The sequence below is a fragment of the Odocoileus virginianus genome, unplaced genomic scaffold (assembly GCF_023699985.2).
Source record: "Odocoileus virginianus isolate 20LAN1187 ecotype Illinois unplaced genomic scaffold, Ovbor_1.2 Unplaced_Scaffold_1, whole genome shotgun sequence".
Lineage (NCBI taxonomy): Eukaryota > Metazoa > Chordata > Mammalia > Artiodactyla > Cervidae > Odocoileus > Odocoileus virginianus.
In genome coordinates, this window is record NW_027224263.1 from 9257830 (window position 1) to 9284743 (window position 26914).

The 26914-nt window shown below is 35.6% G+C and overlaps 1 protein-coding gene and 1 non-coding gene across 2 annotated transcripts in view; one reads left to right on the forward strand and one right to left on the reverse strand.

The window, feature by feature from the left end:
* SLC6A14 (solute carrier family 6 member 14) overlaps nucleotides 1-13067 on the forward strand; it is a 27905-nt gene extending 14838 nt beyond the window's left edge. The window contains exons 8-14 of the mRNA XM_020907185.2: nucleotides 2442-2670; nucleotides 4429-4554; nucleotides 6143-6261; nucleotides 6782-6881; nucleotides 7142-7251; nucleotides 10406-10573; nucleotides 11696-13067. Coding sequence (XP_020762844.1) covers nucleotides 2442-2670; nucleotides 4429-4554; nucleotides 6143-6261; nucleotides 6782-6881; nucleotides 7142-7251; nucleotides 10406-10573; nucleotides 11696-11842 — 999 coding nt within the window. The 3' untranslated portion in view covers nucleotides 11843-13067. The remainder of the gene's footprint in view (nucleotides 1-2441; nucleotides 2671-4428; nucleotides 4555-6142; nucleotides 6262-6781; nucleotides 6882-7141; nucleotides 7252-10405; nucleotides 10574-11695) is intronic.
* The window catches only part of LOC110146367 (uncharacterized), a 17592-nt gene extending 1439 nt beyond the window's left edge, over nucleotides 1-16153 (reverse strand). The window contains exons 1-2 of the transcript XR_011485880.1: nucleotides 15964-16153; nucleotides 14565-14609 (exon numbers count right to left, since the gene is read on the reverse strand). This is a non-coding gene — a transcript (uncharacterized protein). The remainder of the gene's footprint in view (nucleotides 1-14564; nucleotides 14610-15963) is intronic.
* Between the last annotated feature and the right edge of the window lie 10761 nt (nucleotides 16154-26914).

Below are 26914 nucleotides of genomic sequence, written 5' to 3' on the forward strand. Positions count from 1 at the left end.
ATTGTTAAATGTATAAATGAAATAACCATGATCTAGCTGTCTATCCATGTATCTATCTATCTACCCATCTATTTATCCATCCATTTTACTTTCTACTGGCTTCCTGCCATTATAAAAGCAATTATAGTATAATAATCATCTAATATCAAGCTGAAGACCTAGTAAATATTTATTTACTCCTAACAACTTTATTTCTATTGATATTGGAAATAGATTACATAACTTTCAAGTAGAAAATTATTGTTTTTAATTTCCACAAATGAAACTGAGTATCAGTTTATATTTCTTTTCCATAAAAACATAATAGCTATCACTGAATATCCTATTAATTACTTTGTATATGTTATCTCATTTAATTCTCACAGCATTCTTAGGACACATAGTTATTACTACTATTATTATTATCATCATCTCCATTTTACAGATGATGAAACAGCCTTGAAGATGTTAAATGAATCAAATTTAATGAAAGTGAGAGGTATTGGATTTAGACTTCATTCTTTTCGATTCCAGAGCTAGAACTGTTAAGTCACATGTTAACATGGCCTGCCTTCCACTGACCAATCATATTTTCAGATGGACTAAAAATACACTTTTGCCTACATATATGCCAGTCCTATTATTTGAAGTCTCCATAATTAGATTTTTCTTCAGAGTAATGTTATATCTATAGAATTTCACTATTAAGATGGATTTACCTAGGTTAGTTTCTAAGACTAATTATTGCCCTTTAGCAAAGACACAGGAGGGGTAAATCATGAAAGGGGGAATGATAAAGGGGTTGAATTAGATGAAGATTGTGAGCACTGCTTAAAGAGATAAGGCTACATGGGGCTCTAATCAAAACATGGAATGAGAGAACTGGATGATTGAAGGGATATCTAAATGTATCATAAGTCTTTAAAAACTCCCTAGTATTATCCTTGTTAAGAATACGTTTTTATTGTCCCCAAGTTGATATGTGGAATAAACAGAATTCCAATCAAATTCCCAGCACAGTTTCCATAGAACCTGAAAATTTATTCTAAAATTTATGCAACAAAGCAAGGCGTTTCTTAAGAAATGAGGAAGACTTGTCCTACCAGGTGTGAAATGGTATTATAATGCTAATGCTAAAATAATGTTTTTGCATAGGTATAGACATACAGACCCATGGAACAGAACAGTAATCTCAAAAAAAGATTTGTGAACACATGGAACTTGATATGCGGCAGAGGTGGGGATACAGATCAATGGAAAAGGGATGGACTATCCAATTGATACAATTGATATCCAAATAATACAACAGATAATATCAATTATCTTCAATTGATATTTCATTTAGAAAACAATGTATTTGGATTTCTAATTTAACATGCATTAAATTCAATTTCAGGTGAATTAAACTTAAGGATAATAAGCAAAACTAAGTCTTTTAGAAGAAAATATAGGATAGTAGCTTTATGACCTTGGGCTAAGGATTCTTTTTTTCAGTCAGAGAGATCAAGGACAATTCGTAAAAATCAAAGATAGATACCTTCAGCTACATTAAAACAAAATCTTTGGTTCATCAAAGGACACAATGTTAAGAGGGGGGAAAAAGCCACAAATTGGGAGAAAAAATTAAGATGTATAACAGATAAAGGATTAGAATCTGACTACATAAAGAATTCCTAGAGATCAAATAAGACAAATAACCCAAACAAAACATTGGCAAAATATGTGAACAGGAATTTCACAGAAAAAAAAAAACTATAGAATATAAACAAATAAAAACATGTTAAGCCTTATAAATTATTTAAGGTTATCAACACTCTCATTTCACAGCCATTAGTTTGGACAGCATTCAAAATTCTGATTGATGTTGGCAAGGATGTGGGGGAGTGAGAACTCTCATACCATCTGGTGGGAGTGCAAACTGATACAACCACTTCGGAGAATAATTTGGCAATATTTAGTTGAATTGAAATTTCATATGGTTCAAATTGATAATGGATAAATCTCATATACTACTGAATGGAAAAAGCAGGTTGTATTAGTTTACATGCATTAAGATAACTTTTCTATAAACTCAAAAACATGCAAGGCTAAATGCCATATTGTTTAGGATAGTAAAAATATGAAGAAAACCAGAAAAATGATAAACACAGAAGTCAGGATAGCAGTTACCACTGAAGTTGGAAGTGTGATATGATCAGGAAGGAGCACAGGGAGGCTTTAATAGCCTAGCAACAGTTTATTTCTTTTCTTTTTTTTTTTTTATACAGTTTTTTTTTAATTTTTTTTTCCATTTATTTTTATTAGTTGGAGGCTAATTACTTTACATCATTACAGTAGTTAAGCTCAGTAGTGGGTATTTAGGTGTTTGTTTTGCTTTTATAAGTTATTCACCTGTATATATGAAATATTTTATACAAATGAAAAATTAAGAGTGTGTTTTTAAATATTATTTTCTTTTATAGGTTTGGAAAGATGCTGCCACACAGATATTTTATTCTCTGTCAGTTGCCTGGGGTGGTCTGGTTGCCTTATCATCTTACAATAAGTTCAAGAACAACTGCTACTCAGATGCCATTGTAGTTTGTGTGACAAACTGCCTTACTAGTGTGTTCGCTGGATTTGCTATTTTTTCTATATTGGGACACATGGCTCATATATCTGGAAAGGAAGTCACACAAGTTGTAAAATCAGGTATGTAATGCTATATATAGCTCCTATATAGCTCATTTAAGAAACACTGATATACTTTATAGCAATTAAAGCACTCAAGATTTAGGGTATGGAGTTTTCTTTCTCATTTCATCTTAAATAACTTGGTTGTTTCAATCATATAATAATTCTTAGATGATCTGAGAAACAAGACTACATTACAGAACAATTGTTTAAAGCTTTTTCCAAATTTTGTTTAGTGTTTAATATGAACTACTTACTGTTAATGTGAACTACTTACTGCACAATTGCAAGTATTAGGCATCACGCTATGCACTTTACATTCATTATCTTCATTTGCATGCATGTATATAAAGGCACATACATATATATACATGTGTGTATTAATATATATATGAATATGTGAAACTATATATGAAAATTAATCTATGTACAATTACACTGTTAGATCTGAATTTTTTTAATTTTTAAAATGCACAAATGTCATATATATTGAAACCCAACTGACTTTGAGTATATAGCTGTGTTCAGCTTTAAAGGAATCTGATTAATGAACGTCTTAACTTTAAAGACATTAACTAGAGATGCTTTAATTATCTGGCTTGGTGGCTCAGATGGTAAAGAATCTGCCTGCAATGCAAGAGACCCAGGTTCGATCCCTGGGTGGGGAAGATCCTCTGGAGAAGGGAATGGCTACCCAGTATTCTTGCCCAGAGAATTCTATGGATAGAGGAGGCTAGCAAGCTACAGTCCATGGGGTCGCAAAGACACAACTAACACTTTCACTTTTGAAGACTCTTAGGAACAGAAGTTTAGGGTTCTTTTAAGTCGGTTTTTCTTACTAAATTTCTGTTTGTTGTTAGTATCATTTGGTGGAGAGATTGATGAATGAGAATAGAATGTTGGGACTAGGAAGGACTTTGAAGATCATGTAGTGTCCAGCTCCTCATTTACAGAGGATGGGACTGAGCATAGAAATGTTATGTCTTGCAGAAGATCAAATAATTAGAAAGTGATAGAGCCTAGGCTAGAAGCAAATTCTCCTGAAGCCTAGGTCAGTCCCCTGGGAGGCTGGAGACACTTAAAATACTTAAACTAAGTATCATATAATATGATTTAAAAAATGTTAACAAGTGTCTTTAAAGGCAACATACATCAAATAGAAAATAAGATTCAATTTATAGTTTTATTACATACAATCTTGCAGGTGTCCATATAATAATTTAAATGGCACTAAAATTATACCTGTTATCTTGTATTAACCTATAATGGAGTATAATGTGCAAAAATACAGAATCACTATGTTGTATACCAAAACTAAGAGAATATTGTAAATCAATTATACTTCAATAAAAAATAAGTTGGCACTACACAGCTGTGAAATGTACAGTGAAAAAAATAAATGACACTACATATTGTGATATTGGGTAAACATTGGAAAGAGTTGACTGGAGTTTAAGACAGTTGCTCTTCATTAATTAAAAAAAATAAAAATCAGCTAAACATCAGTGATACAGTTAATATTTCTTATGTGAGAAATGTACCATTTACAAAATTTATCTCACTAGCTTAATTTACAACATGTTTACATTATATTATAGAACAACCTACATAAACACTTTTAAAAAGTGCTAGTGAAACAGTTGCTAAAGAATGTATATTATCCATTGAGTTGCCAAATTGAGATTTTTCTAGTATCTTACATTGAAAAATGTTCAAATATGTGAATTTCTTTAATTTTCTTTAACTTAAATTAAAATTCCATTACTTTTTTCCTAGGTTTTGATTTGGCATTCATTGCCTATCCAGAAGCTTTAGCTCAACTCCCAGGTGGGCCATTTTGGTCCGTATTATTTTTTTTCATGCTTTTGACTTTGGGTCTTGACTCTCAGTTCGCTTCCATTGGTAAGTAATACTCCCAATGTTAACATATCCCTCTCATATTTTACTCTACTTCAAAACATTATTTTCTTACCCTTGTTGCCCCCATCTAGTTTTTACTCTCAGAATGATCTTTTTGAAAATTCTTTTTAACTTAAATTTTAAATATGGAAAAATACAACATATTCATGTATCAGATACTCAAAAGGAACAGACATTAATATTTTGTTTGCTTCAGACATTTTTTTTAGAAAAATTAACTGTTACAGATAAATTTGAAGTCCTTTATGTTTCTCTGCCTAATACAATTCACATTTCTTCTTTCCTAGAAAGCAACTGTCACCATGGATTATATATATTATTTGTGTACATTTTATATATATCCATAAATAAGATAGAATTTTAAAATTTCACATAAATGTGAAGTTTCATAGCATACATACCATTCTGACAGTTGCTCTTTATATGTATTATGAATCCATGTTGATACACAGACATGTGTTAGTTGCTCAGTCATGTCTGACTCTTTGCTACACTTTGTGCATGGACTTAGCCTGCCAGGCTCCTCTGTCCATAGAATTCTCCAGGCAAGAATACTGGAGTGGGTAGCCATTCCCTTCTCCAGGGGATCTTCCCAACCCAGGGATTGAACCTGAGTCTCCTGCATTGCAGGCAAATTCTTTACCATCTGAGTCACCAAGTTAATTCACAATCTGTTACCATAATTATGGGCATTGGATTATTTCCAATTTTTTAAAATTATTTTAATTGGAGGCTAATTACAATATTGTAGTGGTTACACGCACTGCTGCAGTAATTATTCTTATATATGGTTCTCTTTACACATAGGAATTTTCCCTAGGGTTCAGTTCAGTTCAGTCGCTCAGCCGTGTCCAACTCTTTGCGACCCCATGAACTGCAGCACGCCAGGCCTCCCTGTCTATCACCAATTCCCAGAGTCCACCCAAACACACGTCCATTGGGTCAGTGATGCCATCCAACCATCTCATCCTCTGTCATCCCCTTCTCCTCCTGCCCTAGGGTACACAACTAAAAATTCTGAAACAGTGTTTGTCATATCACACTGTTACATAAAACATTTTAATAATTTATAGGATAAAGTCCAGCCTCCTCCAGTTGACTTTCAAAGCCCTCCAAAAATTTCAAACATGTTTCTTAATCCTTTACTCATATATCCTTCTACTTTTAGCCAGTACCCTGTTTCATGAACATATTTACTTCTTAAACCTAGAAGGCCTTTCTGTCTCCATATGAATTCACCTTATTTAAAAGTTCTACTAAAATTCTTCTTCCCTATAACCCTCTTTCAAACTTCTTCAGCCCTCGGGAAACTATTACCTTATAATTGCTACCAATGAAAAACCTTACAAAACAGACCAAAAACAACAAATAGAGCTGTATTTGATTTTTTTAATCAGAACTGATAAGTGGAGACTGCCAAGAGAAAGGACCCTATGGATTTTTAAAAGCAAGAAGTTGGGCCCAGAGTATATTCTCAACATATATTTGTAAATTTTGTTAATAGTAATTGATTTCTATGATTAAAATTATTGGCAAATGAGTTTACATGTCATTTTTTTTCCTTCTGAAGAGACGATTACCACAACAATTCAAGATTTATTTCCCAAAGTGATGAAGAAAATGAGGGCTCCCATAACTTTGGGTTGCTGCTTGGTTTTGTTTTTCCTTGGCCTCATCTGTGTGACTCAGGTATACTACAGTATTTTTTCATAGACAAAATATTAGTTGGAATGTACTTTATAATCTAAATGAGGAAGCCACGGTTTAAGAGTGTGTTTAGTACAGACTTCAAGATTTTCTGAGTTTTAACCCAGATTCTTTTCCCATCATAACACAATTTCAATAGCATGTATAGTTTGGCAGGGGGAGCCCAATAGTGGACAATTTCCCCAATTACAATAGTTACAGACTTTGAACATAGGCTGTATTTCTTGGCAGCTACAAAAGAGCACACTACCTTTCAATTTCATAATTAACTATTCTAAATGCTTATTTTTTTAATAGGGACTCAGTGTAGAATAAAAGGTACAGCCTGTTTGAGATATTTAAAGCCCAATTTGTGTTTACATTTGAAACATTCCCCCTGTATACAGAGGTGAAACCAAGGAGCATATGTTAAAATCAAATTAGTGGATTCAATCTGAGTACCTCATCAATCATAAAAGTAATTAAAACTATATTTAAAAGTAACTGACTTTTTTTTTGGTAGGCTGGAATATACTGGGTTAATCTGATTGACCACTTCTGTGCTGGATGGGGCATTTTGATTGCAGCTATACTGGAAATAATAGGAGTCATCTGGATTTATGGTAAATAGTGACTACAGAATTATCTACACATTTTATTAAAATGACTTAGTTTTATTCCTTTTCATTATGTTTACTATAATAACTTAGTATAATATACTGGGCAAAAATTTCTTATGAATAAAATGTAGTTAAAGGCATTATATGCTTCATTGCTATAGTACAGGAGAATGTTTAGACATAGAAGGATAACTTAGAATCAGAATGATTAATGAATGAAAGTATGAGTAAGGGCTGAATGCACTCTTTATTGCTGTTTTTAGGAGGGAACAGGTTTATTGATGATATAGAAATGATGATTGGAGCAAAAAGGTGGATATTCTGGCTATGGTGGAGAACTTGCTGGTTTGTCATTACACCTATCCTTTTAATGGTAAGTATTAACATGCTATGAATCTGGTATCAATAATATATATATTTAAACACTTATAAGATAAACTTGACTTATTTACATTAAATACAATAAAGCAAATTAATATCATTTTAAAATCAATGATTTTCAACTTTTCGGCCTCCAAATGGCCGAAATTACAGTGCCTTTCTTTTTTTTCTTTCATTTATTTTTATTAGTTGGAGGCTAATTATTTTACAATATTGTAGTGGGTTTTGTCATACATTGACATGAATCAGCCATGGAGTTACATATATTCCCCATCCCGATCCCCCCTCCCACCTCCCTCTCCACCCGATTCCTCTGGGTCTTCCCAGTGCACCAGGCCCGAGCACTTGTCTCATGCACCCAACCTGGGCTGGTGATCTGTTTCACCCTAGATAATATACATGTTTCCATGCTGTTCTCTCGAAACATCCCACCCTAGCCTTCTCCCACAGACTCCAAAATTCTGTTCTGTACATTTGTGTCTCTTTTTCTGTTTTGCATATAGGGTTATCATTACCATCTTTCTAAATTCCATATATATGCATTAGTATACTGTATTGAAACTAGAACACTTTCTAACAACATACACAGAAATAAACTCAAAATGGATTAAAGATCTAAATGTAAGACCAGAAACTATAAAACTCCTAGAGGAGAACATAGGCAAAACACTCTCCGACATGAATCACAGCAGGATCCTCTAGGACCCACCTCCCAGAATATTGGAAATAAAAGCAAAAATAAACAAATGGGACCTAATGAAACTTAAAAGCTTTTGCACAACAAAGGAAACTATAAGCAAGGTGAAAAGACAGCCCTCAGAATGGGAGAAAATAATAGCAAATGAAGCAACAGACAAAGGATTAATCTCAAAAATATACAAGCAGCTCCTGCAGCTCAATCCCAGAAAAATAAATGACCCAATCAAAAAATGGGCCAAAGAACTAAACAGACATTTCTCCAAAGAAGACATACAGATGGCTAACAAACACATGAAAAGATGCTCAACATCACTCATTATCAGAGAAATGCAAATCAAAACCACAATGAGGTACCATTACATGCCAGTCAGGAGGGCTGCTATCCAAAAGTCTACAGTGCCTTTCTTTGTTGCATTATTTCTGAGGCCATAGGCTTAAACATTTACCATTTGAGACTTAAAGGTATCCTAAAAAGTATCTAGGACAAGATACTTAAAAATTTTCAATACAATAATTTTTAAAAATGAGTCATTTGCTCATTCCCTAAAAAATATGCTGAGCCACCTACAATGTTCTTAACCTCTCTGTTTAAGACCCAGTCTCTGCCTTCAAGGAATTCAATCTAAATATACTAATTGCTAAGAAACAACACTCAGTTATTAATTCATATTTTTTATGGGAATTAGTATCTGAAATTACGAAAACTCACGTGTGTCAACAGAGACAATAGTTTATGTTAAAAATTAGTGTGATTTAGGAGCTGAAAGAAGAAGGACATGGCAACCCACTCCAGTATTCTTGCCTAGAGAATCCCATGGACAGAGGAGCCTGGACATGGGCTGCTGTCCATAGGGTCGCACAGAGTCGGACACAACTGAAGCGACTTAGCATGCATGCATGCACTGGAGAAGGAAATGGCAACCCACTCCAGTGTTCTTGCCTGGAGAATCCCAGGGACAGAGGAGCTGATGGGCTGCCGTCTATGGGGTCGCTCAGAGTCGGAAACGACTGGAACGACTTAGGAGCAGCAGCAGCAGCAGGAGCTGAAGGAAAGCAAAAAGTAACTTTAAATAATAGTTCAGGACAGTAAAAGGCTAAATGCCAAGTAAACACTTTATAGGATAGAAAATTACTATGCACTAGAGATAATGGTGGGGGTGGGGCAGGGGGAAACTTTATTGAGGATGAGTTTTGGTTCTCATTGCCTCCATGCTTCAACGATTTTCCTAGGAAAGGGTATTATGTAATTTGATCTACACTTTATTTTAGAGGGTGTTTTTAATATTTGGCTTTGACAGTGCTACTAAATATTGTTTTCCTCATTTGACAAGTTTCCATAATAAAATAAGCCCTTTATCAACTTAGAAGATCTAACTAGACATTTTAGCCAGCTAATTTCATTGATTTCTAGGTTTGACAACTCGATTTACTTTAAAATGCAAAGGTATTAAATGTTAAATGATATACATTATCATCTATTTTGTATAAAGTCATACATATTAGACTCCACTATCCCTCATCCATTCTCTTGTAATTATATGAAATTATGGTAATTGTGAAATAAACTTAGTGTAATGAAATTAAAGGAATTTTTGGTTTTTGTTCATTTTGTTTGCTTTACAGATTTCTATATAATTAGTTTTAATGCTGCAACAGTCTAGTAGGGTTTTTTTAAAAACACTTTTTAAAAAACTTGGCCTTAAAATGTTTTTATCTTTAAGATTCACTGTGTTACCCAAACATGTTTTTTTTTTTTTTTTCAATAAGAAAGTGCTTTGGTAACTATGTACCCATGTGTGAATGCCTGTACATTTTGGGTGCGGAGTAAGGGGTACTCTGTGTAGTGGGAAATAAATAGAAACTACTGATAAGCAAGGCGCAAGGCATGTTCACTAAAATGTATTTTATATTCTCATTGAACTAACTGATATGCTGGCTAGCTTACAGGACAGAATGCTAAGTCACTTCAGTCATGTCCAACTCTTTGCAACCCCATGGACTATAGCCCACCAGGCTCCTCTGTCCATGGAATTCTCCAAGCAAGAATACTGGAGTGGGTTGCCCATTTCCTCCTCCAGATAGCACAGAATAAAATCATGCTATTATAAGTAAAAGTTAAAAGTTTAATAATATAAATTTCAGATACTATTTTACTTTCAACAGATATATTTTATGGTGAAGTATTTTACTGAAATGTGTTGTACAAATATCTGTATCAATGCTAATTTTTGTAAGACAAATACAAGTTATTTAGATTGATTCATTTAGAATTTGATTTTCTGGCTAGTTACCTGATTATCTCACCTTGAATGTATTTTCATCTTAATTGTTTTTGATAAGTTATTTCTAAGAAATGGAATACAACTGCTAATAATTAGTACAACTGAAACCATTAATGCAATAAAGTCTAATCTTTACCATTTTCTTTTCATATTTTACTTTCACAGTCAATCTTGATCTGGTCAGTGATACAGTTTCGTAGACCTAAGTATGGTCAAATTCCATACCCTAACTGGGGAGTTGCTCTAGGCTGGTGTATGATTACTTTCTGCATTATCTGGATTCCAATCATGGCTATCATAAACATAATTCAAGCTAAAGGAAACATCTTCCAAGTAAGCATGTTAATATTATTTATACTTTATAATATAAAGTACTTACGATCAAAATGAAGGTTAATATGAGATTTTGAACATGAGATCAAATTAATCACTATTCCCCTCAGGTAGCTTTTATACCTGATACAATTTATCTATTACTATGTGCATAACATTGTATTATACTGGATGTATATTTTTGTGTCTCTATGTACTAGACTATAAGCTTAAGAAGGGGTCTTGTCTTGATTGATATCATATCCTCAAGCCCTATTAAAATGCTTAGCACATAAAAGTTATGGTATCTTGGTGCTAGGGGTAAAGAACCCGCCTGCTAACGCAGGAGACATGAAGCATGGGTTTTATCCCTGGGTCAGGAAGATCCCCTGGAGAAGGAAGCGGCAACCCACTCCAGTATTCTTGCCTGGAGAATCCTATGGACAGAGGAGCCTGGCGGGCTACAGTCCATAGGGTTGCAAAAGAGTTGGACATGACTGAGCAACTGGACTGAACTGAGATGACACAAAGCAACTGACCTTTTTCCTTTATAATTTTCACCTTTAAAACTTCATCTGGTTATAATACATACTATAATAGCACATTGGAAATGGAAAAAAGTCTGGTAAATGACCTTGAACCCAATCTAGACCCTGAGTTATCCCTCTTTCATGGAGGCCTAAGGGAATGGAGTTGATTATGATATCTCAGTAGGACAATGTCTAGGTAGGCTCAGAAGTCAGACTGGATTCAAGATTTAGGTCATTGTTTAGTGGATCTAGATGAATGGCTTTACCCTTTGATTCTTGAAACTTCCCAGTCATACACTGGTTTAGATCCTAACCTAACCCTTACTCTAAAGCCAGGAGAGAAATTCAATCAAAGTATGTGAAGTGATACTGTTGCTTGAATGGGTTCACACACTTCCTTTTGAGCTCATTTACATACTCAGTTATTTTGACTTTGTAGTTAATACAGTTCTATTAACAATTGGTTAAATTTGAGTATCTTTTTTTTCTGTAGACAAGAATTTAGATGATCACTTTCTTACTTTTCTATGTACTTATTTCATTTTGGTTAGCAAGAAGACATAACACTCTATAATAAATTTTTTTTTTTTTTTTTTTTTTTTTTGCTTCTCAGCGCATTGCAACCTGCTGCAGACCAGCTGCTAACTGGGGGCCATATCTGGAAAAATATCGTGGGGAAAGATATGGAAACATGTTAGATTCTAAAAAAGAGACTAACCATGAAATACCTAATATTAGTGACAGTAGAAAACCAGAATGAGATCTATGAGCTTTCCAATTTCAACAGGAATGTAATACAAAAATGTGAATCTACTAATGTTTAGCAATGTAATTTATCTGTTAACACATACATAGCTGCCTCTATTTCACAATAAAAATTTTGTATCACTACAATGTTTTCTAATATACTGAAGGCTTTATTTTGAGCTGGTTATTTAGAAAATAGTTATATTTTCTATTATAAAAGTTTTTAAATACTATTTGCTTATATTTCTTAGTACACAATGTTTCTTTTCCATAAAGCTGGGGAAAATAAATATATTTAAAAGAAAGTGGTAAAATTGAAAATTAGAAATGCCATACATATATATATATATGGAAAAAATGAACTATGTATATGAAGACTATTGCTTAATATCTTTGATTCATGTCTAAAAACTTCATGCCTTCATAGTTCACTATTTTAAGGTGAACTTAATAGTTATAATCTTTATTTACAAATAGTGAAATAAGACAGAAAACTATGGCCAGTAAGTGATAAATCTAGAAAATGGAATCTAGAAGCTTTGATTATTTCTTTCCCCATAAAATGTGTTCTGTAGGTTATGGGTGGAAGAAAAACATGACTCATCTAATTTCTACTGTGTTTCACAAAATTTAAAGTAGTTCATTATACACCCTGAAGTCTAATTTCAAATAGAACATGGAACAAAATACTAATGAGGAAATGGCTTCAATCAAATCTAAGATCTTATGATTATAATATATAGTTAATAGATAAGTAGAATGATTGTTTTACTTGAATGAGTTACTATTTACAGGTGATAACTTATTTACATACTTATGGGAGATAAACTTGTGAAACTTGTCAAGAATGAGGCCAGCCAAGCTAGAAAGTCCTATGTGCCAATTTCTTTACAAAAGATAATGAAAACATCATATCACTAATAGATTTATACACTGATCATATATCATTTACAACTAGTTTAACATCACAATCTAGGATTACCTAACTATGCAAGAAACTTTTCAGTTATTCTTAAGGTTCTTAACATTGGCTTCAGAGACTGTATGAGGTTGAAATTACATGTAATATTTTTCTACATGTATGTGTATATGCATTTTTTCTACTGCAATAGTCCATATTTTTCATCAGAATATCAAAAGAAATCTGTGACTCTGAAATATGTTTAAGAACCACATACACTACCGCTGGCTTTTTGTTCTTGTCAAATGATGAATAAAAGAATAAATTTAAGCATTAATTTCTTATATATTTTAAATTCCTTTTCCTTTTGATTGAAGATTAAATGAGTAAGGGATTAAGGTTTTCCTTTAATTTATACTGGTAACTTATTTGGGGGCAGGGCGTATGAAGTTAGGTAGATAGGTAGGCCTGTAATTGAACAATCTCAGTGAATTATGTGCATATATATGATGAATTTGTGTTAGATATTTTGAGGATTTTCTTTGAGGCTTCCCTGGTAGTTGCAGATGGTAAAGAATCTGCCTGCAATGCAGGAGACCTGGGTTCAATCCCTGGGTCAAGAAGATCCCCTGGAGAAGGGAATGGCTACCCACTCCAGTATTCTTGCCTGGAGAATTCCATGGACAGAGGAGCCTGGTGGGCTACAGTCTACAGGGTTGCAAATGACTGAGCAACTAACATACACATAAGATGAGCTTGTGTTAGATATTCTGAGGGTTTTCTTTGAGGGTAGGTCAAATGCTGTTAGTGACTGTCAACAGATTACTAGATTTTATAAAATATTTAAAGTAGATTGCTAAATGCAGCATATAAATACTTTAATTTTAAGCCACATTACATACATTCTACCATTATTATATTTTAGTGCTATTTGAGGTGTGGGTTTTTCACCAAATAAAAAAATGCATATAATTTTCTACAGGTGACTTGCAATTCAGGGAAGGTTTAGGCACACTTCTAATGAGATATCTAATTATTAGCAGAAGTGGTGCTGGAAAAGTAGTCTACTTCAATAGCTGACTATGAAGACTAGTTAAGAGTTTCTGTGACTATCTTTACAAGTATGTAAAGCACAGATCTTAACAGAGTCCCTGGCACATTTTAGGGTGCTCAATGATAGTTTAGTATTATTACACAGATTCAATAGTGTTAGACTATTCTGCATAATGGAAAAAAGTTCCATCAAATCTCATTAACTTTAATGCAAACTTGGAGACATTTACAGTATTGTAAACCATTAGAAAAAAAACTTTCACAATTGAAGTTAAAATCATTGTATCTCAACTATATTCTCTTTACTGTAGCTAATTAAAAAGAAAACTCAAACTGTTTCTCTATTGTGCTTTCATTCCTTCTCCAGTAAAATATGTTAGCAACATAATCAACTCTCTAAATGTAAGCAAACTGACAAATGTGTGGATTTTGTATCTGACTTGGCACCCCTCCCCTTTTAAATAATAATTCATTTGGTATAAACACATATAATCAAATGAATCCACTCAAAGTCCCTTTAATTATTGCCTCAATTGTTATTACATTTTGTAGGCTTGTCAGTGGATTTCCGGTTAACTAATGCACCATTTAAACCCTTAGTAACTAGGAATTGTTCCAGTTCAGCCAGCTTGTATTCCACAATCCTGAGGTTTACCATTATTCGCTTCTGCATAGCTACTGAGTGTGGGAAATTAATTAAGATATCCCGAGAGAGACGGTTGACCGAAAGACTCTTATCAGTATTGCTCTTAGTTGACCGAGTAGAAAAGGATGATCTTACTAGTGCAAGAGAAGTTGAATTTGATGACATTTCACCAGTGTTTCTCTGTAAGGGAAGGAAATTATACATATGTAGTTTATTGACTTTAGCAATGTCCAAATACCACCAAATAATAACATTCTTAGTCTTGATTTACCAAAATGAACTGATTGACCTCCCCCAAGATTAAAAATCTGTTGAATGAATACATTAATTTGGAAATATGCCCTTCCCAAAGAGTGAGAGAAAAATGAAAGTAGCCTTCTGATGCCAAAATACCATAGCCTTGGCTTACATTTCTTGGGCATTCCAGTAGGTCTATACTTGGACCCTGTTTGATACTTATCTAAAAACACTTCACTTGGAACTTTAAACATCACCAGGAAACCCACATTTTGACCTTAATTATCTATGATGTCCCCTCCCCCACCCAAAGCTGTCATAAAGATGACTGAAAATGAAAATACAAGGGAGGAAGAGGCAAACAGAATCACATGGGGATAGTAAAAGCCAGAGAGGAAGAGGGTAGGTACAGTTTCTTAAAATGGGAGAGGGCAGACGGACACTTGCTGCTGTACTTTTCGAGTGGATGAAAACTGACCCCATCACCTAGTGACTTGGGGCTTTTCACAACACAGTACAGCTGTGGAACTACTGGTCAACATGGGAGAAGTGTGAGGTAAAGTCAACATCTGAGAGCTTTCAAGGGAAAAAGGAATGGGGTGACCCCCGCCTTACTCTTACTTTGCTATCTATCTACTCTCTTAAACACACCTCCCTCCCCAAGCCATGTATTTGTCGAGCTTCATCTAATTCCAACCGCTCTTACACACTTACCTGAAACCAGGTTTTCCAGAAGACAAACATAAAGGCCAACAGAATGCTGCTCACTAGTAGAAACAGGACACTCATGGCGCCTCTTCAAACCTCTTCCCTCTTCTCGGGCACTGAGGGACTCAGCTGGCAGTTGGGAAGCAGGGGGCCGCTAGCCTCCCGGGAAGCCGAGGGCCACGATACTCAGCGTCCCTCACTGCCTGGTGCAAGTGGGACAGTAGGCAGCGTCCAGCTTTATATACCCGAGAGAGCGTGTGACCTCACAATTGAGCACGCTCAGGGGGCGGTACGTCATAATCTGATGACGTAACACCGGCTTGAGGGGAAACCAGGCGGCACATACCGCACACCTGATCACAGTTACGATAGTTAGAGATGGTGGGAAAGTTTGGGATTTTCGGGAAACTGAAACGCGGTAGAAGTAAAGACGCCAAATTGACTGGCTAAATGCTAGATTTTAGAAGTGCTTCCCCCCCCCCCCTCCACCTTTTTCCTGTTAAGATTTTTTTCTCTGCTGCAACCACTTCATTATTCCTTTCAAAAACAAGTTCAAAAGCAGGTAGAAATACACTGTAAAAGTAGTTACCTACATAATGTGAGTCGTGGCCAAATACCTCCTTTCCATCCCCGCTGCTATTTTAGGATTCACTCCAACCATATTCACATAGGGATAATGTACGTTTGTGCCACTGTACAGTTTAAAAGGTAATTCCAGGTCCATTTCTCCATATAGTTCTCACAATAATTTTGTTCTATAGGTATCTTTAATGGTGTGTCTGCTTCGGGAAATGCAGAAACAGATTCAGATGTTAAGTAAACTCATTTGAAACTAGTAGCAAAAGCACAGCTTGAATCCACAGAGTTTGAGTTCTGAGATAAACTCCCACTCCCTCATCCTCATCCCCACCTCAGGACCTCTACCTAGAGTTGTGAGCCTCAAATAGTTACTATTCTCCACCCAAGGAATGGAACAGTATATTTGGATTAGTTCATGAGAAGGGACAGATAGAGGAATCATTGTACAAGTTAGAAGTGTTCAAGAAATTCAGGTAAATGTACAAGATGACACTGAACTAAAAGTCAGTACTAAAGCAATAGCCAGGATAATCTCAAGATAAGTGTCAAACTGTAACCCACTAACTCTGCTTGAGGAATAACTCACATCTTCATAAAGATAGGAAGGAGAGGAATTACATTTATGCATTTTTATATCAAACTTTTTTCCCAGTTATGAGTTCAAACCTTAAAGATTTATTTAACATGTATTTATTAAACACCCATGTAAAGGGCAGGCACTGTGCTGTATTCTGGGAATACAATTGAGTAAAACTAAAGTCTCTGCTCACCCAGAATGTGCACTCTAGTGTGAGAGATAAATAGTATTCAAATACAGAAATAATGTAAAAGTATTAATGAAATAACTGATAACAGGAGGTACATGATGGCACAGAAGCATATGATAGGATGGGAGATGTAAAGGAGGGTAAAGGTCCTGGCTTTATGGCTTACTCAATCAGATGGATGGCAAATAGCCAGGTATGGGGATGGTGATCATGAATTTGGTGTTGGGCATGTTGAGTTTGACATAGTTTTTGTCAGGTTGGTTTATTTCTCTTCCCTGGTTCTTGTTTTGTCACAACAAAAAATTGGAGTGATGGACCAAAAGATGTAGAACATCCAACTCAAGCAGACAGAGCTTTTCTTAGTCCAACACTCCCAAGAGAGTTGCCCTCATCCTTCCTGTCAAACCCTCTTGTCTTCCCCTTTTTATGCTTCCAGTTTCCTCCTTTTGGTTATGCCTGATTCAAAGTAGGGCTTGCACCCACCACCAATCAATGAAAGGGATTGCAAATGGGCATATGCTCAAGGCCAATTGACAATTACAAGTTATATAACAACAAGTTGTATTATTTATGTCTTCCCATAATTCTGTCATAATTAGATGCAGAATATTCATGAGCCCTTAATGAGCTCCTAACTGCCTAAAGTTACTTGGAGAAGCCCCTGTGGTCATTTTGTATCCACTGTGTGAATAGGATACACGTGCAGGAGTTGAAAAGTGTGGTTATTTTGTAGCATGTCTGTGAGCTCTCCTGGGTGTTTCTTGGATGGAATTCAGAGATACGCTTCCATCCCTTACAGCCAGGCCTCCTCTGGTTGCTCATGTCTAACTTCCAACCTAACACTTTGAAACATGGAATAATTGACCTCAGGGAAATAATTGAAGATATACATTTATGAAGCATCTGCATGAAGATGTCAATTGAAGCTCTAGATGTGTAAGAAATTCCCTCATGTCAGTGTAGGCATGTAATTGTGGTTAACACTTAATTTCTTGTTTCATCAAATAAAATTGAGTGAAGCCCAGTACATTGTCTCCAACAATAGAATTTTGAATTTTGATCCTACTGGTATCCAAGGGAGCACTTCAGAGATTTCGGAAAATATTCTCATCACACACATTGTTGCTAACCATTGACATTTTTGCATTTTTTATTGTGGTAAAGTATATAAAACATAGAATTTATCATTTTAACCAATTTTAAGTGTACACTTCTGTGGCAGTAAGTAAATTTGCATTGTTGTGCAACCATCCATCTCCAAAACTTTTTCATCTTTTCCAACTGAAAATCTGTCCTCATTAAACATAAGTTCCTATTCACCCCCCCACACACACACATCTTCTGGAAACTACCATTCTACTGTCTGTCTCTATGAATCTGAATATACTACGTATCTCATATAAGTGAAATTACACAATATTTGTTGTTTTGTGACTTGCTTACAGAATATAAGTATAATGTCTTCAAGCTTCATCCATGTTGTAGCCCTTGTCAGAATTTCTTTTCTTTTTAAAGCTGGAGGATATTTCATTGTAACAATAACTTAAATAAATAGACTTAATTAAAAGAGAAGCAATTCAGTGTTGGCAGGGGAGATTCATAAATGTGTTGGGAACCCTGATTTGTTAGACTCTTTTGCTTTGTCATCTTCAGTATACATCTTCCACCTCATGGTCCAAGATAGTTACTGAATTGTTCTGTTACCAGGCTGGTGGAAAATGTGAAGAAGGATGAGCCTCCTCTCTTTTAAGGAATTTCCCCAAAGTTGCACATGATACTACCACTTTCATTACTGGCCAGAATGTAGATAAGTGGTCAAATCTAGCTACATAGGAGGCCAAGAAATATAGTTTTTGTTCTGTGTACTGAGCCAAATCAAAATTTATGGTTATGCTACTGAGAAGGAGAAGGTAAGGAGTTATTGAAGGATGTCTGTCAATCTCTCTGATACCTTCTAGAGAAGGAGATTTAGATTTTGTCTCAGGATAACAACCCATCCTTGCACCCATAAGATGCACATGAACTTCATCATTTATAAGGACTTGGCTGATATTTGAAGATTAGGGAAAAGGAGAGGGAGGACAGCAATCTGGCTTGTTCAGAATTCCATCCTTCTACCTTTTCCACCTTGCCTTAGTAGAAATTGTCTAAAAATGGTTCTTCCCTTCCAATTGTTGTTCTTCCAGAATGAGTTCCAAGTAGATCACACCTATTCAAGGCCATATGACTGGGCCTACTGCATTAACCATTTATACATGGATACTTTTTCCTTTTAATTGACATAATTTTGTGCTGAATGCCATAAAAACAGAAGAATATAAAATGCTTATTTTATGAAATTCAATTAGAACATAATTTAGAGAAACTTAAAAAAAAGAATGAAGAAACATATGTTGAATTTTTTCTTTCCAATCATACATTCTCTAGTCACACATTTCATCAACAGAGGGCATGGTAGGTTTGTTTCATTTCATTTTTTTTCTGGTTGCTCTGTACTTTTCAATTATAGCTTCCTTTCATTTAGAATCACATCATACAATCCATGGTCAAATAAATGAGTGGTATGTTGTATATGTTAAATATACTACAAATCATTGATCACTGACAGCATAATTCAGACTTCACTACATATAAATTGCCATAGAATTTTGCTGAGAACATGCCCTTTAAAATTAATCAGATTGAGTCAAAATTTCTACACCATATTTCTTTTCTTTAAAAAGAGAAAGAATAAAGATAATATAGTTATGATCAACCCTAACCTGAGATTTTTTGTTCCTCTATCGCCATATCACCCCTGATGTTGTAATAGAGGCAAAATAAAAAGAGTATATAATCTGAATGATGATGCTTAAATCTGGTATTTTATTTTCAGTGACATTGTTTTCCTTTAAGTGACATTTAGAGCTTATTTTAAGTGACCTTTAGATCTTTAATCTGTTCTGGAAAGTATTAAGTGACTTGGAATAAGAATTGCTTTTAGCTTTTTTACTAAGAGAATGAGCTACAATGTCCATCTCAAATTGAGACTTTAACAATTCATTATGTTTGTCACTGAAACTTTGAAATGCCAACCTGAAAATTGCATTAAAATATAATTTTCAGCCTTTTCATAACTTGTAATAATGGGAAATGTTGATAATTGTTATTAATGTCAGTGGGAAATTTAAGTACAATACAAATTTTTTCTAGTGATATTTATACTTGAGTTGTTTAAAATAAACCAGTTTTTTTTGAGGAATGGTGTGTGTATGTTTGTGTGTGTGTGTGTGTGAGCACACACATAAGTGATTCCCTGAAAGAGCTTTATAGAGCAAAACACAGGATAAATCAGGAAGAAAAAAAAACCTTCCAAACAACTCTATTAAATGTCCAGGGAGACTATTCATTACTTTCTTCCATTTATTCAACAAACATTTACTGAATACCAGGCACTGTTCTAGAACAGTAGGGATACAGTAGTGAACAAAACAGACAGAAATCCTCCTTGCAGCTTATATTCTATTGGGAAGCTGTATTCAAATTCCCACACTGATTATTTGTTGGTTTTTCTTTTCAGATTTTCATAGAGTATTTAAACAGCCAGTGATTGAAAAAGTCAGATCATGGCAAATGCAGTTTTTGAAGCTAACGTAACCCTGACATAAAATCTTTCCAAGTGTAACACAGAGGATTGAAAGAATGATACTCTTAAAATGAAAAAAACCTAACACAAAGCACTAAGCAAATAAAATGTGAACAATATTTTAAAACTAATATCATCAAATATAGTTTGTTTCAGAATATTAGGAGAACAGCATCAGGTATCTCTAGTATATCATTTCCATAGGTCAAAAGAAAATTATATAAGACTATCTCAACAGGTGTCCAAAAGACGCATTTGCTAAATTTCAACATCCATTTTTGGATTAATTAAACTAAGTGTTAATTTTTTAAAAACCTGGGCATGAAAAAATAGGTCCTTAATATTATGATATCGAGAAGAAAACAATAACCAACATCTGTAACAACAACATATTGGGGACATAGTCAAAATCAAGAACAAGACATGTGTGTTGCATCACTATAATTATTTAATAGTGGTATAGAAATTCTAGTGAATGCAGTAAGAAATATCTGCATAGAAAATCTAAAAGATTCTAAATAAAAAATCTTAGAACTAATGACTTTAGTAAAGTGCCAGGAAGCAAAGTCAGTGAACAGATTAAAGAGCTTTCTTATATACCTATAATAAGTGGGGAAAAAAGTGAAAGTGTTAGTCGCTCAGTCGTGTCTGACTCTTTGTGACCCCATGGACTGTAGCCCTCCAGGCTCCTCTGTCCATGGAATTTTCCAGGCAAGAATATTGGAGTGGGTAGCATTCTCTTCCTCCAGGGGATCTTCCCGACCAAGGGATCGAACCTGGGTCTCCCACATTGCAGGCAGATTCTTTACAGTCTGAGCCACCAGGTAAGTCCTGTACTGATAATAGCTAGTTAGAAAACATAGCTGGAAAATGAGACCACTTACAATGACAACATAATATACAAAATACCCAGAAACAAAAAACTAAAAATTGGCTGAAGAAAATTACAAAACTTCACTAGGAAAGATACAAGATTTATGTAAATGTAGAAGAAGAACATGTTCCTGGATAGGAAGACTAAACAATATAAACATGCCAAGTTTTCAAAAATTCAGATGTAATTTACCTGTAATTTAGATCAAAATCCCAAGAGGATTTTTGAAACTTAAGTGATTTTAACATTCATCTGGAAATTTTAAAATATGAGACAGCCTAGAAATTTTTGAAGAAAAAAATAAAGAGAAAATACTTGCTTATATAAAAATGCATTAAAGAAACACTTTTTAAAACAATGTGGTGTTAGAACAGGAATATGTGGATGTGGAAAGAAATTGGAAAACAGAACAAAGATGAATGCTCTGGTAGAAAATTGGTAAGAACATTCAAAATGAAGCAAAACAATTGATAAAAATTATGATAATAATAATGCTGTGGGCTGTGCTCAGTCACTCAGTCATGTCTGATTCTTTGTGACTCCATGGACTGTAGCCCACAGGCTCCTCTGTCCATGGGAATTTTCCAGGCAAGAATACTGGAATGGGTTGCCATTTCTTTCTCCTAAAGATTATACTGAAATGAGAAAGAGGCTGGATCTTGAAGTCATGGAAAGGCAAAAGATGGTGAGCAAAGAAGTGGACATACGTGTGACCAAAGTTTATTAGGCATTGCTATTAAAACTCATACTATGATGAATACTTTGGAGGAGTTTAAAAACAAAGTGGGACTTCCACTTCCAAGAAGCAACAATTTAAATCTTTCCATATGACAAAAGACAAGGTAAAATTAGGAGATATGACTGGGAGAAGACAATGCCAACAGGTATAACCAAAACCAGTTGAGGGGTCAAGAATCCATAAAGAACTCCTTTGTATTTTTTTTTCACTGTTATCAATAAAAGATGGTCAAAGAATATGGACAAGAAATTCACAGAGGAAGAATATGAATAGTCAATAAGTATCCAAAAGAATCATATAGTACATCTATTCTTAATTTTTTTGAGAACCCATCACACTTTTCCATACTGTCTGCATCAATTTACATTCTTATTAACAGTGCTTGAGGGTTCCCTTTTCTCTACATTCTCACCAGTATTTGTTATTTGTTGTCTTTTTTATAATAGACATTTTGACAACTGTGAGGAGATAGCTCATTGTACTTTTGATTTGCAATATGGTGGCACTACAGGTAAAGAGCCCGCCTGCCAATGCAGGAGACATAAGAGATATGGGTTCGATCCCTGGGTCAGGAAGACCCCCTGGAGGAGGGCATGGCAGCCCACTCCAATACTGTTGCCTGGAGAATCCCCATGGACAGAGGAGTCTGTTAGACTATGGTCCATGGAGTTGCAAAAAGTTGAGCACTACTGAAGCAACTTATCCCAGCACAGTTCAGTTCAGTTCAGTCACTCAGTCCTGTCTGACTCTTTGCGACCCCATGAATCGCAGCACGCCAGGCCTCCCTGTCCATCACCAACTCCCGGAGTTTACTCAAACTCATGTCCATCGAGTCAGTGATGCCATCCAGCTATCTCATCCTCTGTCATCCCCTTCTCCTCCTGCCCCCAATCCCTCCCAGCATCAGGGTCTTTTCCAATGAGTCAACTCTTCACATGAGGTGGCCAAAGTATTGGAGTTTCAGCTTCAGCATAAGTCCTTCCAATGAACACCCAGGACTGATCTCCTTTAGGATGGACTGGTTGGATCTCCTTGCAGTCCAAGGGACTCTCAAGAGTCTTCTCCAACACCACAGTTCAAAAGCATCAATTTTTCGGTGCTCAGCTTTCTTCACAGTCCAACTCTCACATCCATACATGACCACTGGAAAAACCATAGCCTTGACCAGACAGACCTTTGTTGGCAAAGTAGAATCTGCTTTTTAATATGCTGTCTAGGTTGGTCATAACTTTCCTTCCAAGGAGTAAGCGTCTTTTAATTTCATGGCTGCAATCACCATCTGCAGTGATTTTGGAGTCCAAAAAAATAAAGTCTGACACTGCTTCCACTGTTTCCTCCATCTATTTGCCATGAAGTGATGGGACCAGATGCCATGATCTTAGTTTTCTGAATGTTGAGCTTTAAGCCAACTTTTTCACTCTCCTCTTTCACTTTCATCAAGAGGCTTTTTAGTTCCTCTTCACTTTCTGCCATAAGGGTGGTGTCATCTGCATCTCTGAGGTTATTGATATTTCTCCCAGCAATCTTGATTCCAGCTTGTGCTTCTTCCAGCCCAGCGTTTCTCATGATGTACTCTGCATATAAGTTAAATAAGCAGGGTGACAGTATACAGTCTTGACATACTCCTTTTCCTATTTGGAACCAGTCTGTTGTTCCATGTCCAGTTCTAACTGTTGCTTCCTGGCCTGCATACAGGTTTCTCAAGAGATGGATCAGGTGGTCTGGTATTCCCATCTCTTGAAGAACTTTCCACAGTTTATTGTGATCCACACAGTCAAAGGCTTTGGCATAGTCAATAAAGCAGAAATAGATGTTTTTCTGGAACTCTCTTGCTTTTGTTGATGATGATCCAATGGATGTTGGCAATTTGATCTCTGGTTCCTCTGCCTTTTCTAAAACCAGCTTGAACATCTGGAAGTTCATGGTTCATGTATTGCTGAAGCCTGGCTTGGAGAATTTTGAGCATTACTTTACTAGTGTGTGAGATGAGTGCAATTGTGTGGTAGTTTGAGCATTCTTTGGGATTGCCTTTCTTTGGGATTGGAATGAAAACTGACCTTTTCCAGTCCTGTGGCCACTGCTGAGTTTTCCAAATTTGCTGACATATTGAGTGCAGTACTTTCACAGCATCATCTTTCAGGATTTCAAATAGTTCAACTGGAATTCCATCATATCCACTAGCTTTGTTCATAGTGATGCTTTCTAAGGCCCACTTGACTTCACATTCCAGGATGTCTAGCTCTAGGTGAGTAATCACACCATCGTGATTATCTGGGTCATGAAGATCTTTTCTGTACAGTTCTTCTGTGTATTCTTGCCACCTCTTCTTAATATCTTCTGCTTCCGTTAGGTCCATACCATTTCTGTCCTTTATCAAACCCATCTTTGCATGAAATGTTCCCTTGATATCTCTAATTTTCTTGAAGAGATCTCTAGTCTTTCCCATTCTGTTGTTTTCCTCTATTTCTTTGCATTGATCACTGAGGAAGGCTTTCTTATCTCTCCTTGCTATTCTTTGGAACTCTGCATTCAAATGGGAATATCTTTCCTTTTCTCCTTTGCTTTTCGCTTCTCTTCATTTCACAGCTATTTGTAAGGCCTCCTCAGACAACCATTTTGTCTTTTTGCATTTCTTTTCCATGGGGATGGTCTTGATCCCTGCCTCCTGTACAATGTCACAAACCTCCGTCCATAGTTCATCAGGCACTCTGTCTATCAGATCTAGTCCTTTAAATCTATTTCTCACTTCCACTGTATATTCATAAGGGATTTGATTTAGGTCATACCTGAATGGTCTAGTGATTTTCCTTACTTTCTTCAATTTAAGTCTGAATTTGGCAATAAGGAGTTCATGATCTGAGCCACAGTCAGCTCCGGTCTTGTTTTTGCTGCCTGTATAGAGGTTCTCCATCTTTGGCTGCAAAGAATATAATCAGTCTGATTTTGGTGTTGACCATCTGGTGATGTCCATGTGTAGAGTCTTCTCTTGTGTTGTTGGAAGAGGGTGTTTGCTATGACCAGTGTGTTCTCTTGGCAAAACTCTATTAGCCTTTGCCCTGCTTCATTCCGTACTCCAAGGCCAAACGTGCCTGTTACTTCAGGTGTTTCTTTTTTTTTTTTTTTTTTAATATTTATTCATTTATTTGGCTGCACCAGGTCTTAGTTGCAGCATGTGGGATCTAGTTCCCTGACCAGGGATCGAACCTGGGCCCCCTGCATTGGGAGCTCAGAGTCTTAACCACTGGGCCAGCAGGGAAGTCCCACTCCAGATGTTTCTTGACTTCCTACTTTTGTGTTCCAGTCCCCTATAATGAAAAGGATGTGTTTTTTTTGGGGGGTGGTGTTAGTTCTAAAAGGTTTTGTAGTTCTTCATAGAACCATTCAACTTCAGCTTATTCAGCATTACTGGTTGGGCATAGGCTTGGGTTACCATGATATTGAATGGTTTGCCTTGGAAACGAACAGAGATCATTCTGTCATTTTTGAGATTGCATCCAAGTACTGCATTTTGGACTCTTTTGTTGACCATGATGGCTACTCCATTTCTTCTAAGGGATTCCTGCCCACAGTAATAGATATAATGGTCATCTGAATTAAATTCACCCATTCCAGTCCATTTTAGTTCACTGATTCCTAGAATGTCGACATTCACTCTTGCCATCTCCTGTTTGACCACTTCCAATTTGCCTTGATTCATGGATCTAACATTCCAGGTTCCTATGCAATATTGCTCTTTACAGCATCGGACCTTGCTTCTATCACCAGTCACATCCACCACTTGGTATTGTTTTTGCTTTGGCTCCATCCCTTCATTCTTTCTGGAGTTATTTCTCCACTGATCTCCAGTAGCATATTGGGCACCTACCGACCTGGGGAGTTCCTCTTTCAGTATCCTATCATTTTGCCTTCTCATACTGTTCATGGGGTTCTCAAGGCAAGAATACTGAAGTGGTTTGCCATTCCCTTCTCCAGTGGGCCACATTCTGTCAGACCTCTCCACCATGACCCGACTGTCTTGGGTGGCCCCACATGGCATGGCTTAGTTTCATTGAGTTAGACAAGACTGTGGTCCATGTGATTAGATTGGCTAGTTTTCTGTGATTATGGTTTCAGTGTTTATTGCAGCATTGTATACAATAGTCAAGATAGGAAAATAACCTAAGAGCCCACTGATGGATGAATGGATAAAGAAGAATGAGTATCCACATTATCATCATTGTGGTTTTGTAGCTTTAAAATGTTAACTAAATATATACACCTCATTTTAACTTTTATTTCTTTGATTGCTAATTGGACAACAACTAATCTTGTTTTCACCCATCAGTTTATCTTGATTGGCACTTTACTCTTTCAATCTGAGTATTCATGTCTTCCTTAAATTCTGGAAAATCCTTCCTTATTTTCATATTATTTCTTTATATTTTCTATTCTCTTCTTTTGGAATGCTTGTCAGGTGTGTCATTCACACTTCTATGTCTCTTAATCACTCTGTAATATTTTCTATCTCAATTCTGAATCAACTTAGTTTTTAAATTTAGTGACCCTATTTTTATTTCTTGAAGTTTTATGATTATTGTAGTCATTTTCTTTATTTTTCTTCTTGTGACTTCTATTCCCTTTAGTGTCCTAAATCACATTATATATATCTTTAGGGTTTGGTTTGGGGGAGGGAGTTGGTATTGTTCTTTTATTTCTGGATTACCATTTCTTGTAGCTGCAGAACTTCTTAGGGATAGATCACAAATTTGTATGATTTGCATTGCATGTTTATTGTTTGAGTGTGTGCATTCATATTCCTCTGTGGGAATCCTAGGCATCCTGGTTTTTTGAAGATACATCTAAAAAATAAGTTTTCCATTTGTTTCCGGTAAGGGCATCAGGGATTTCACACATGGGGAGCAGTTTTTAAAATTAACAACCTCAGAAATCATAACGTTTTAGTTAAAAACCTAATTT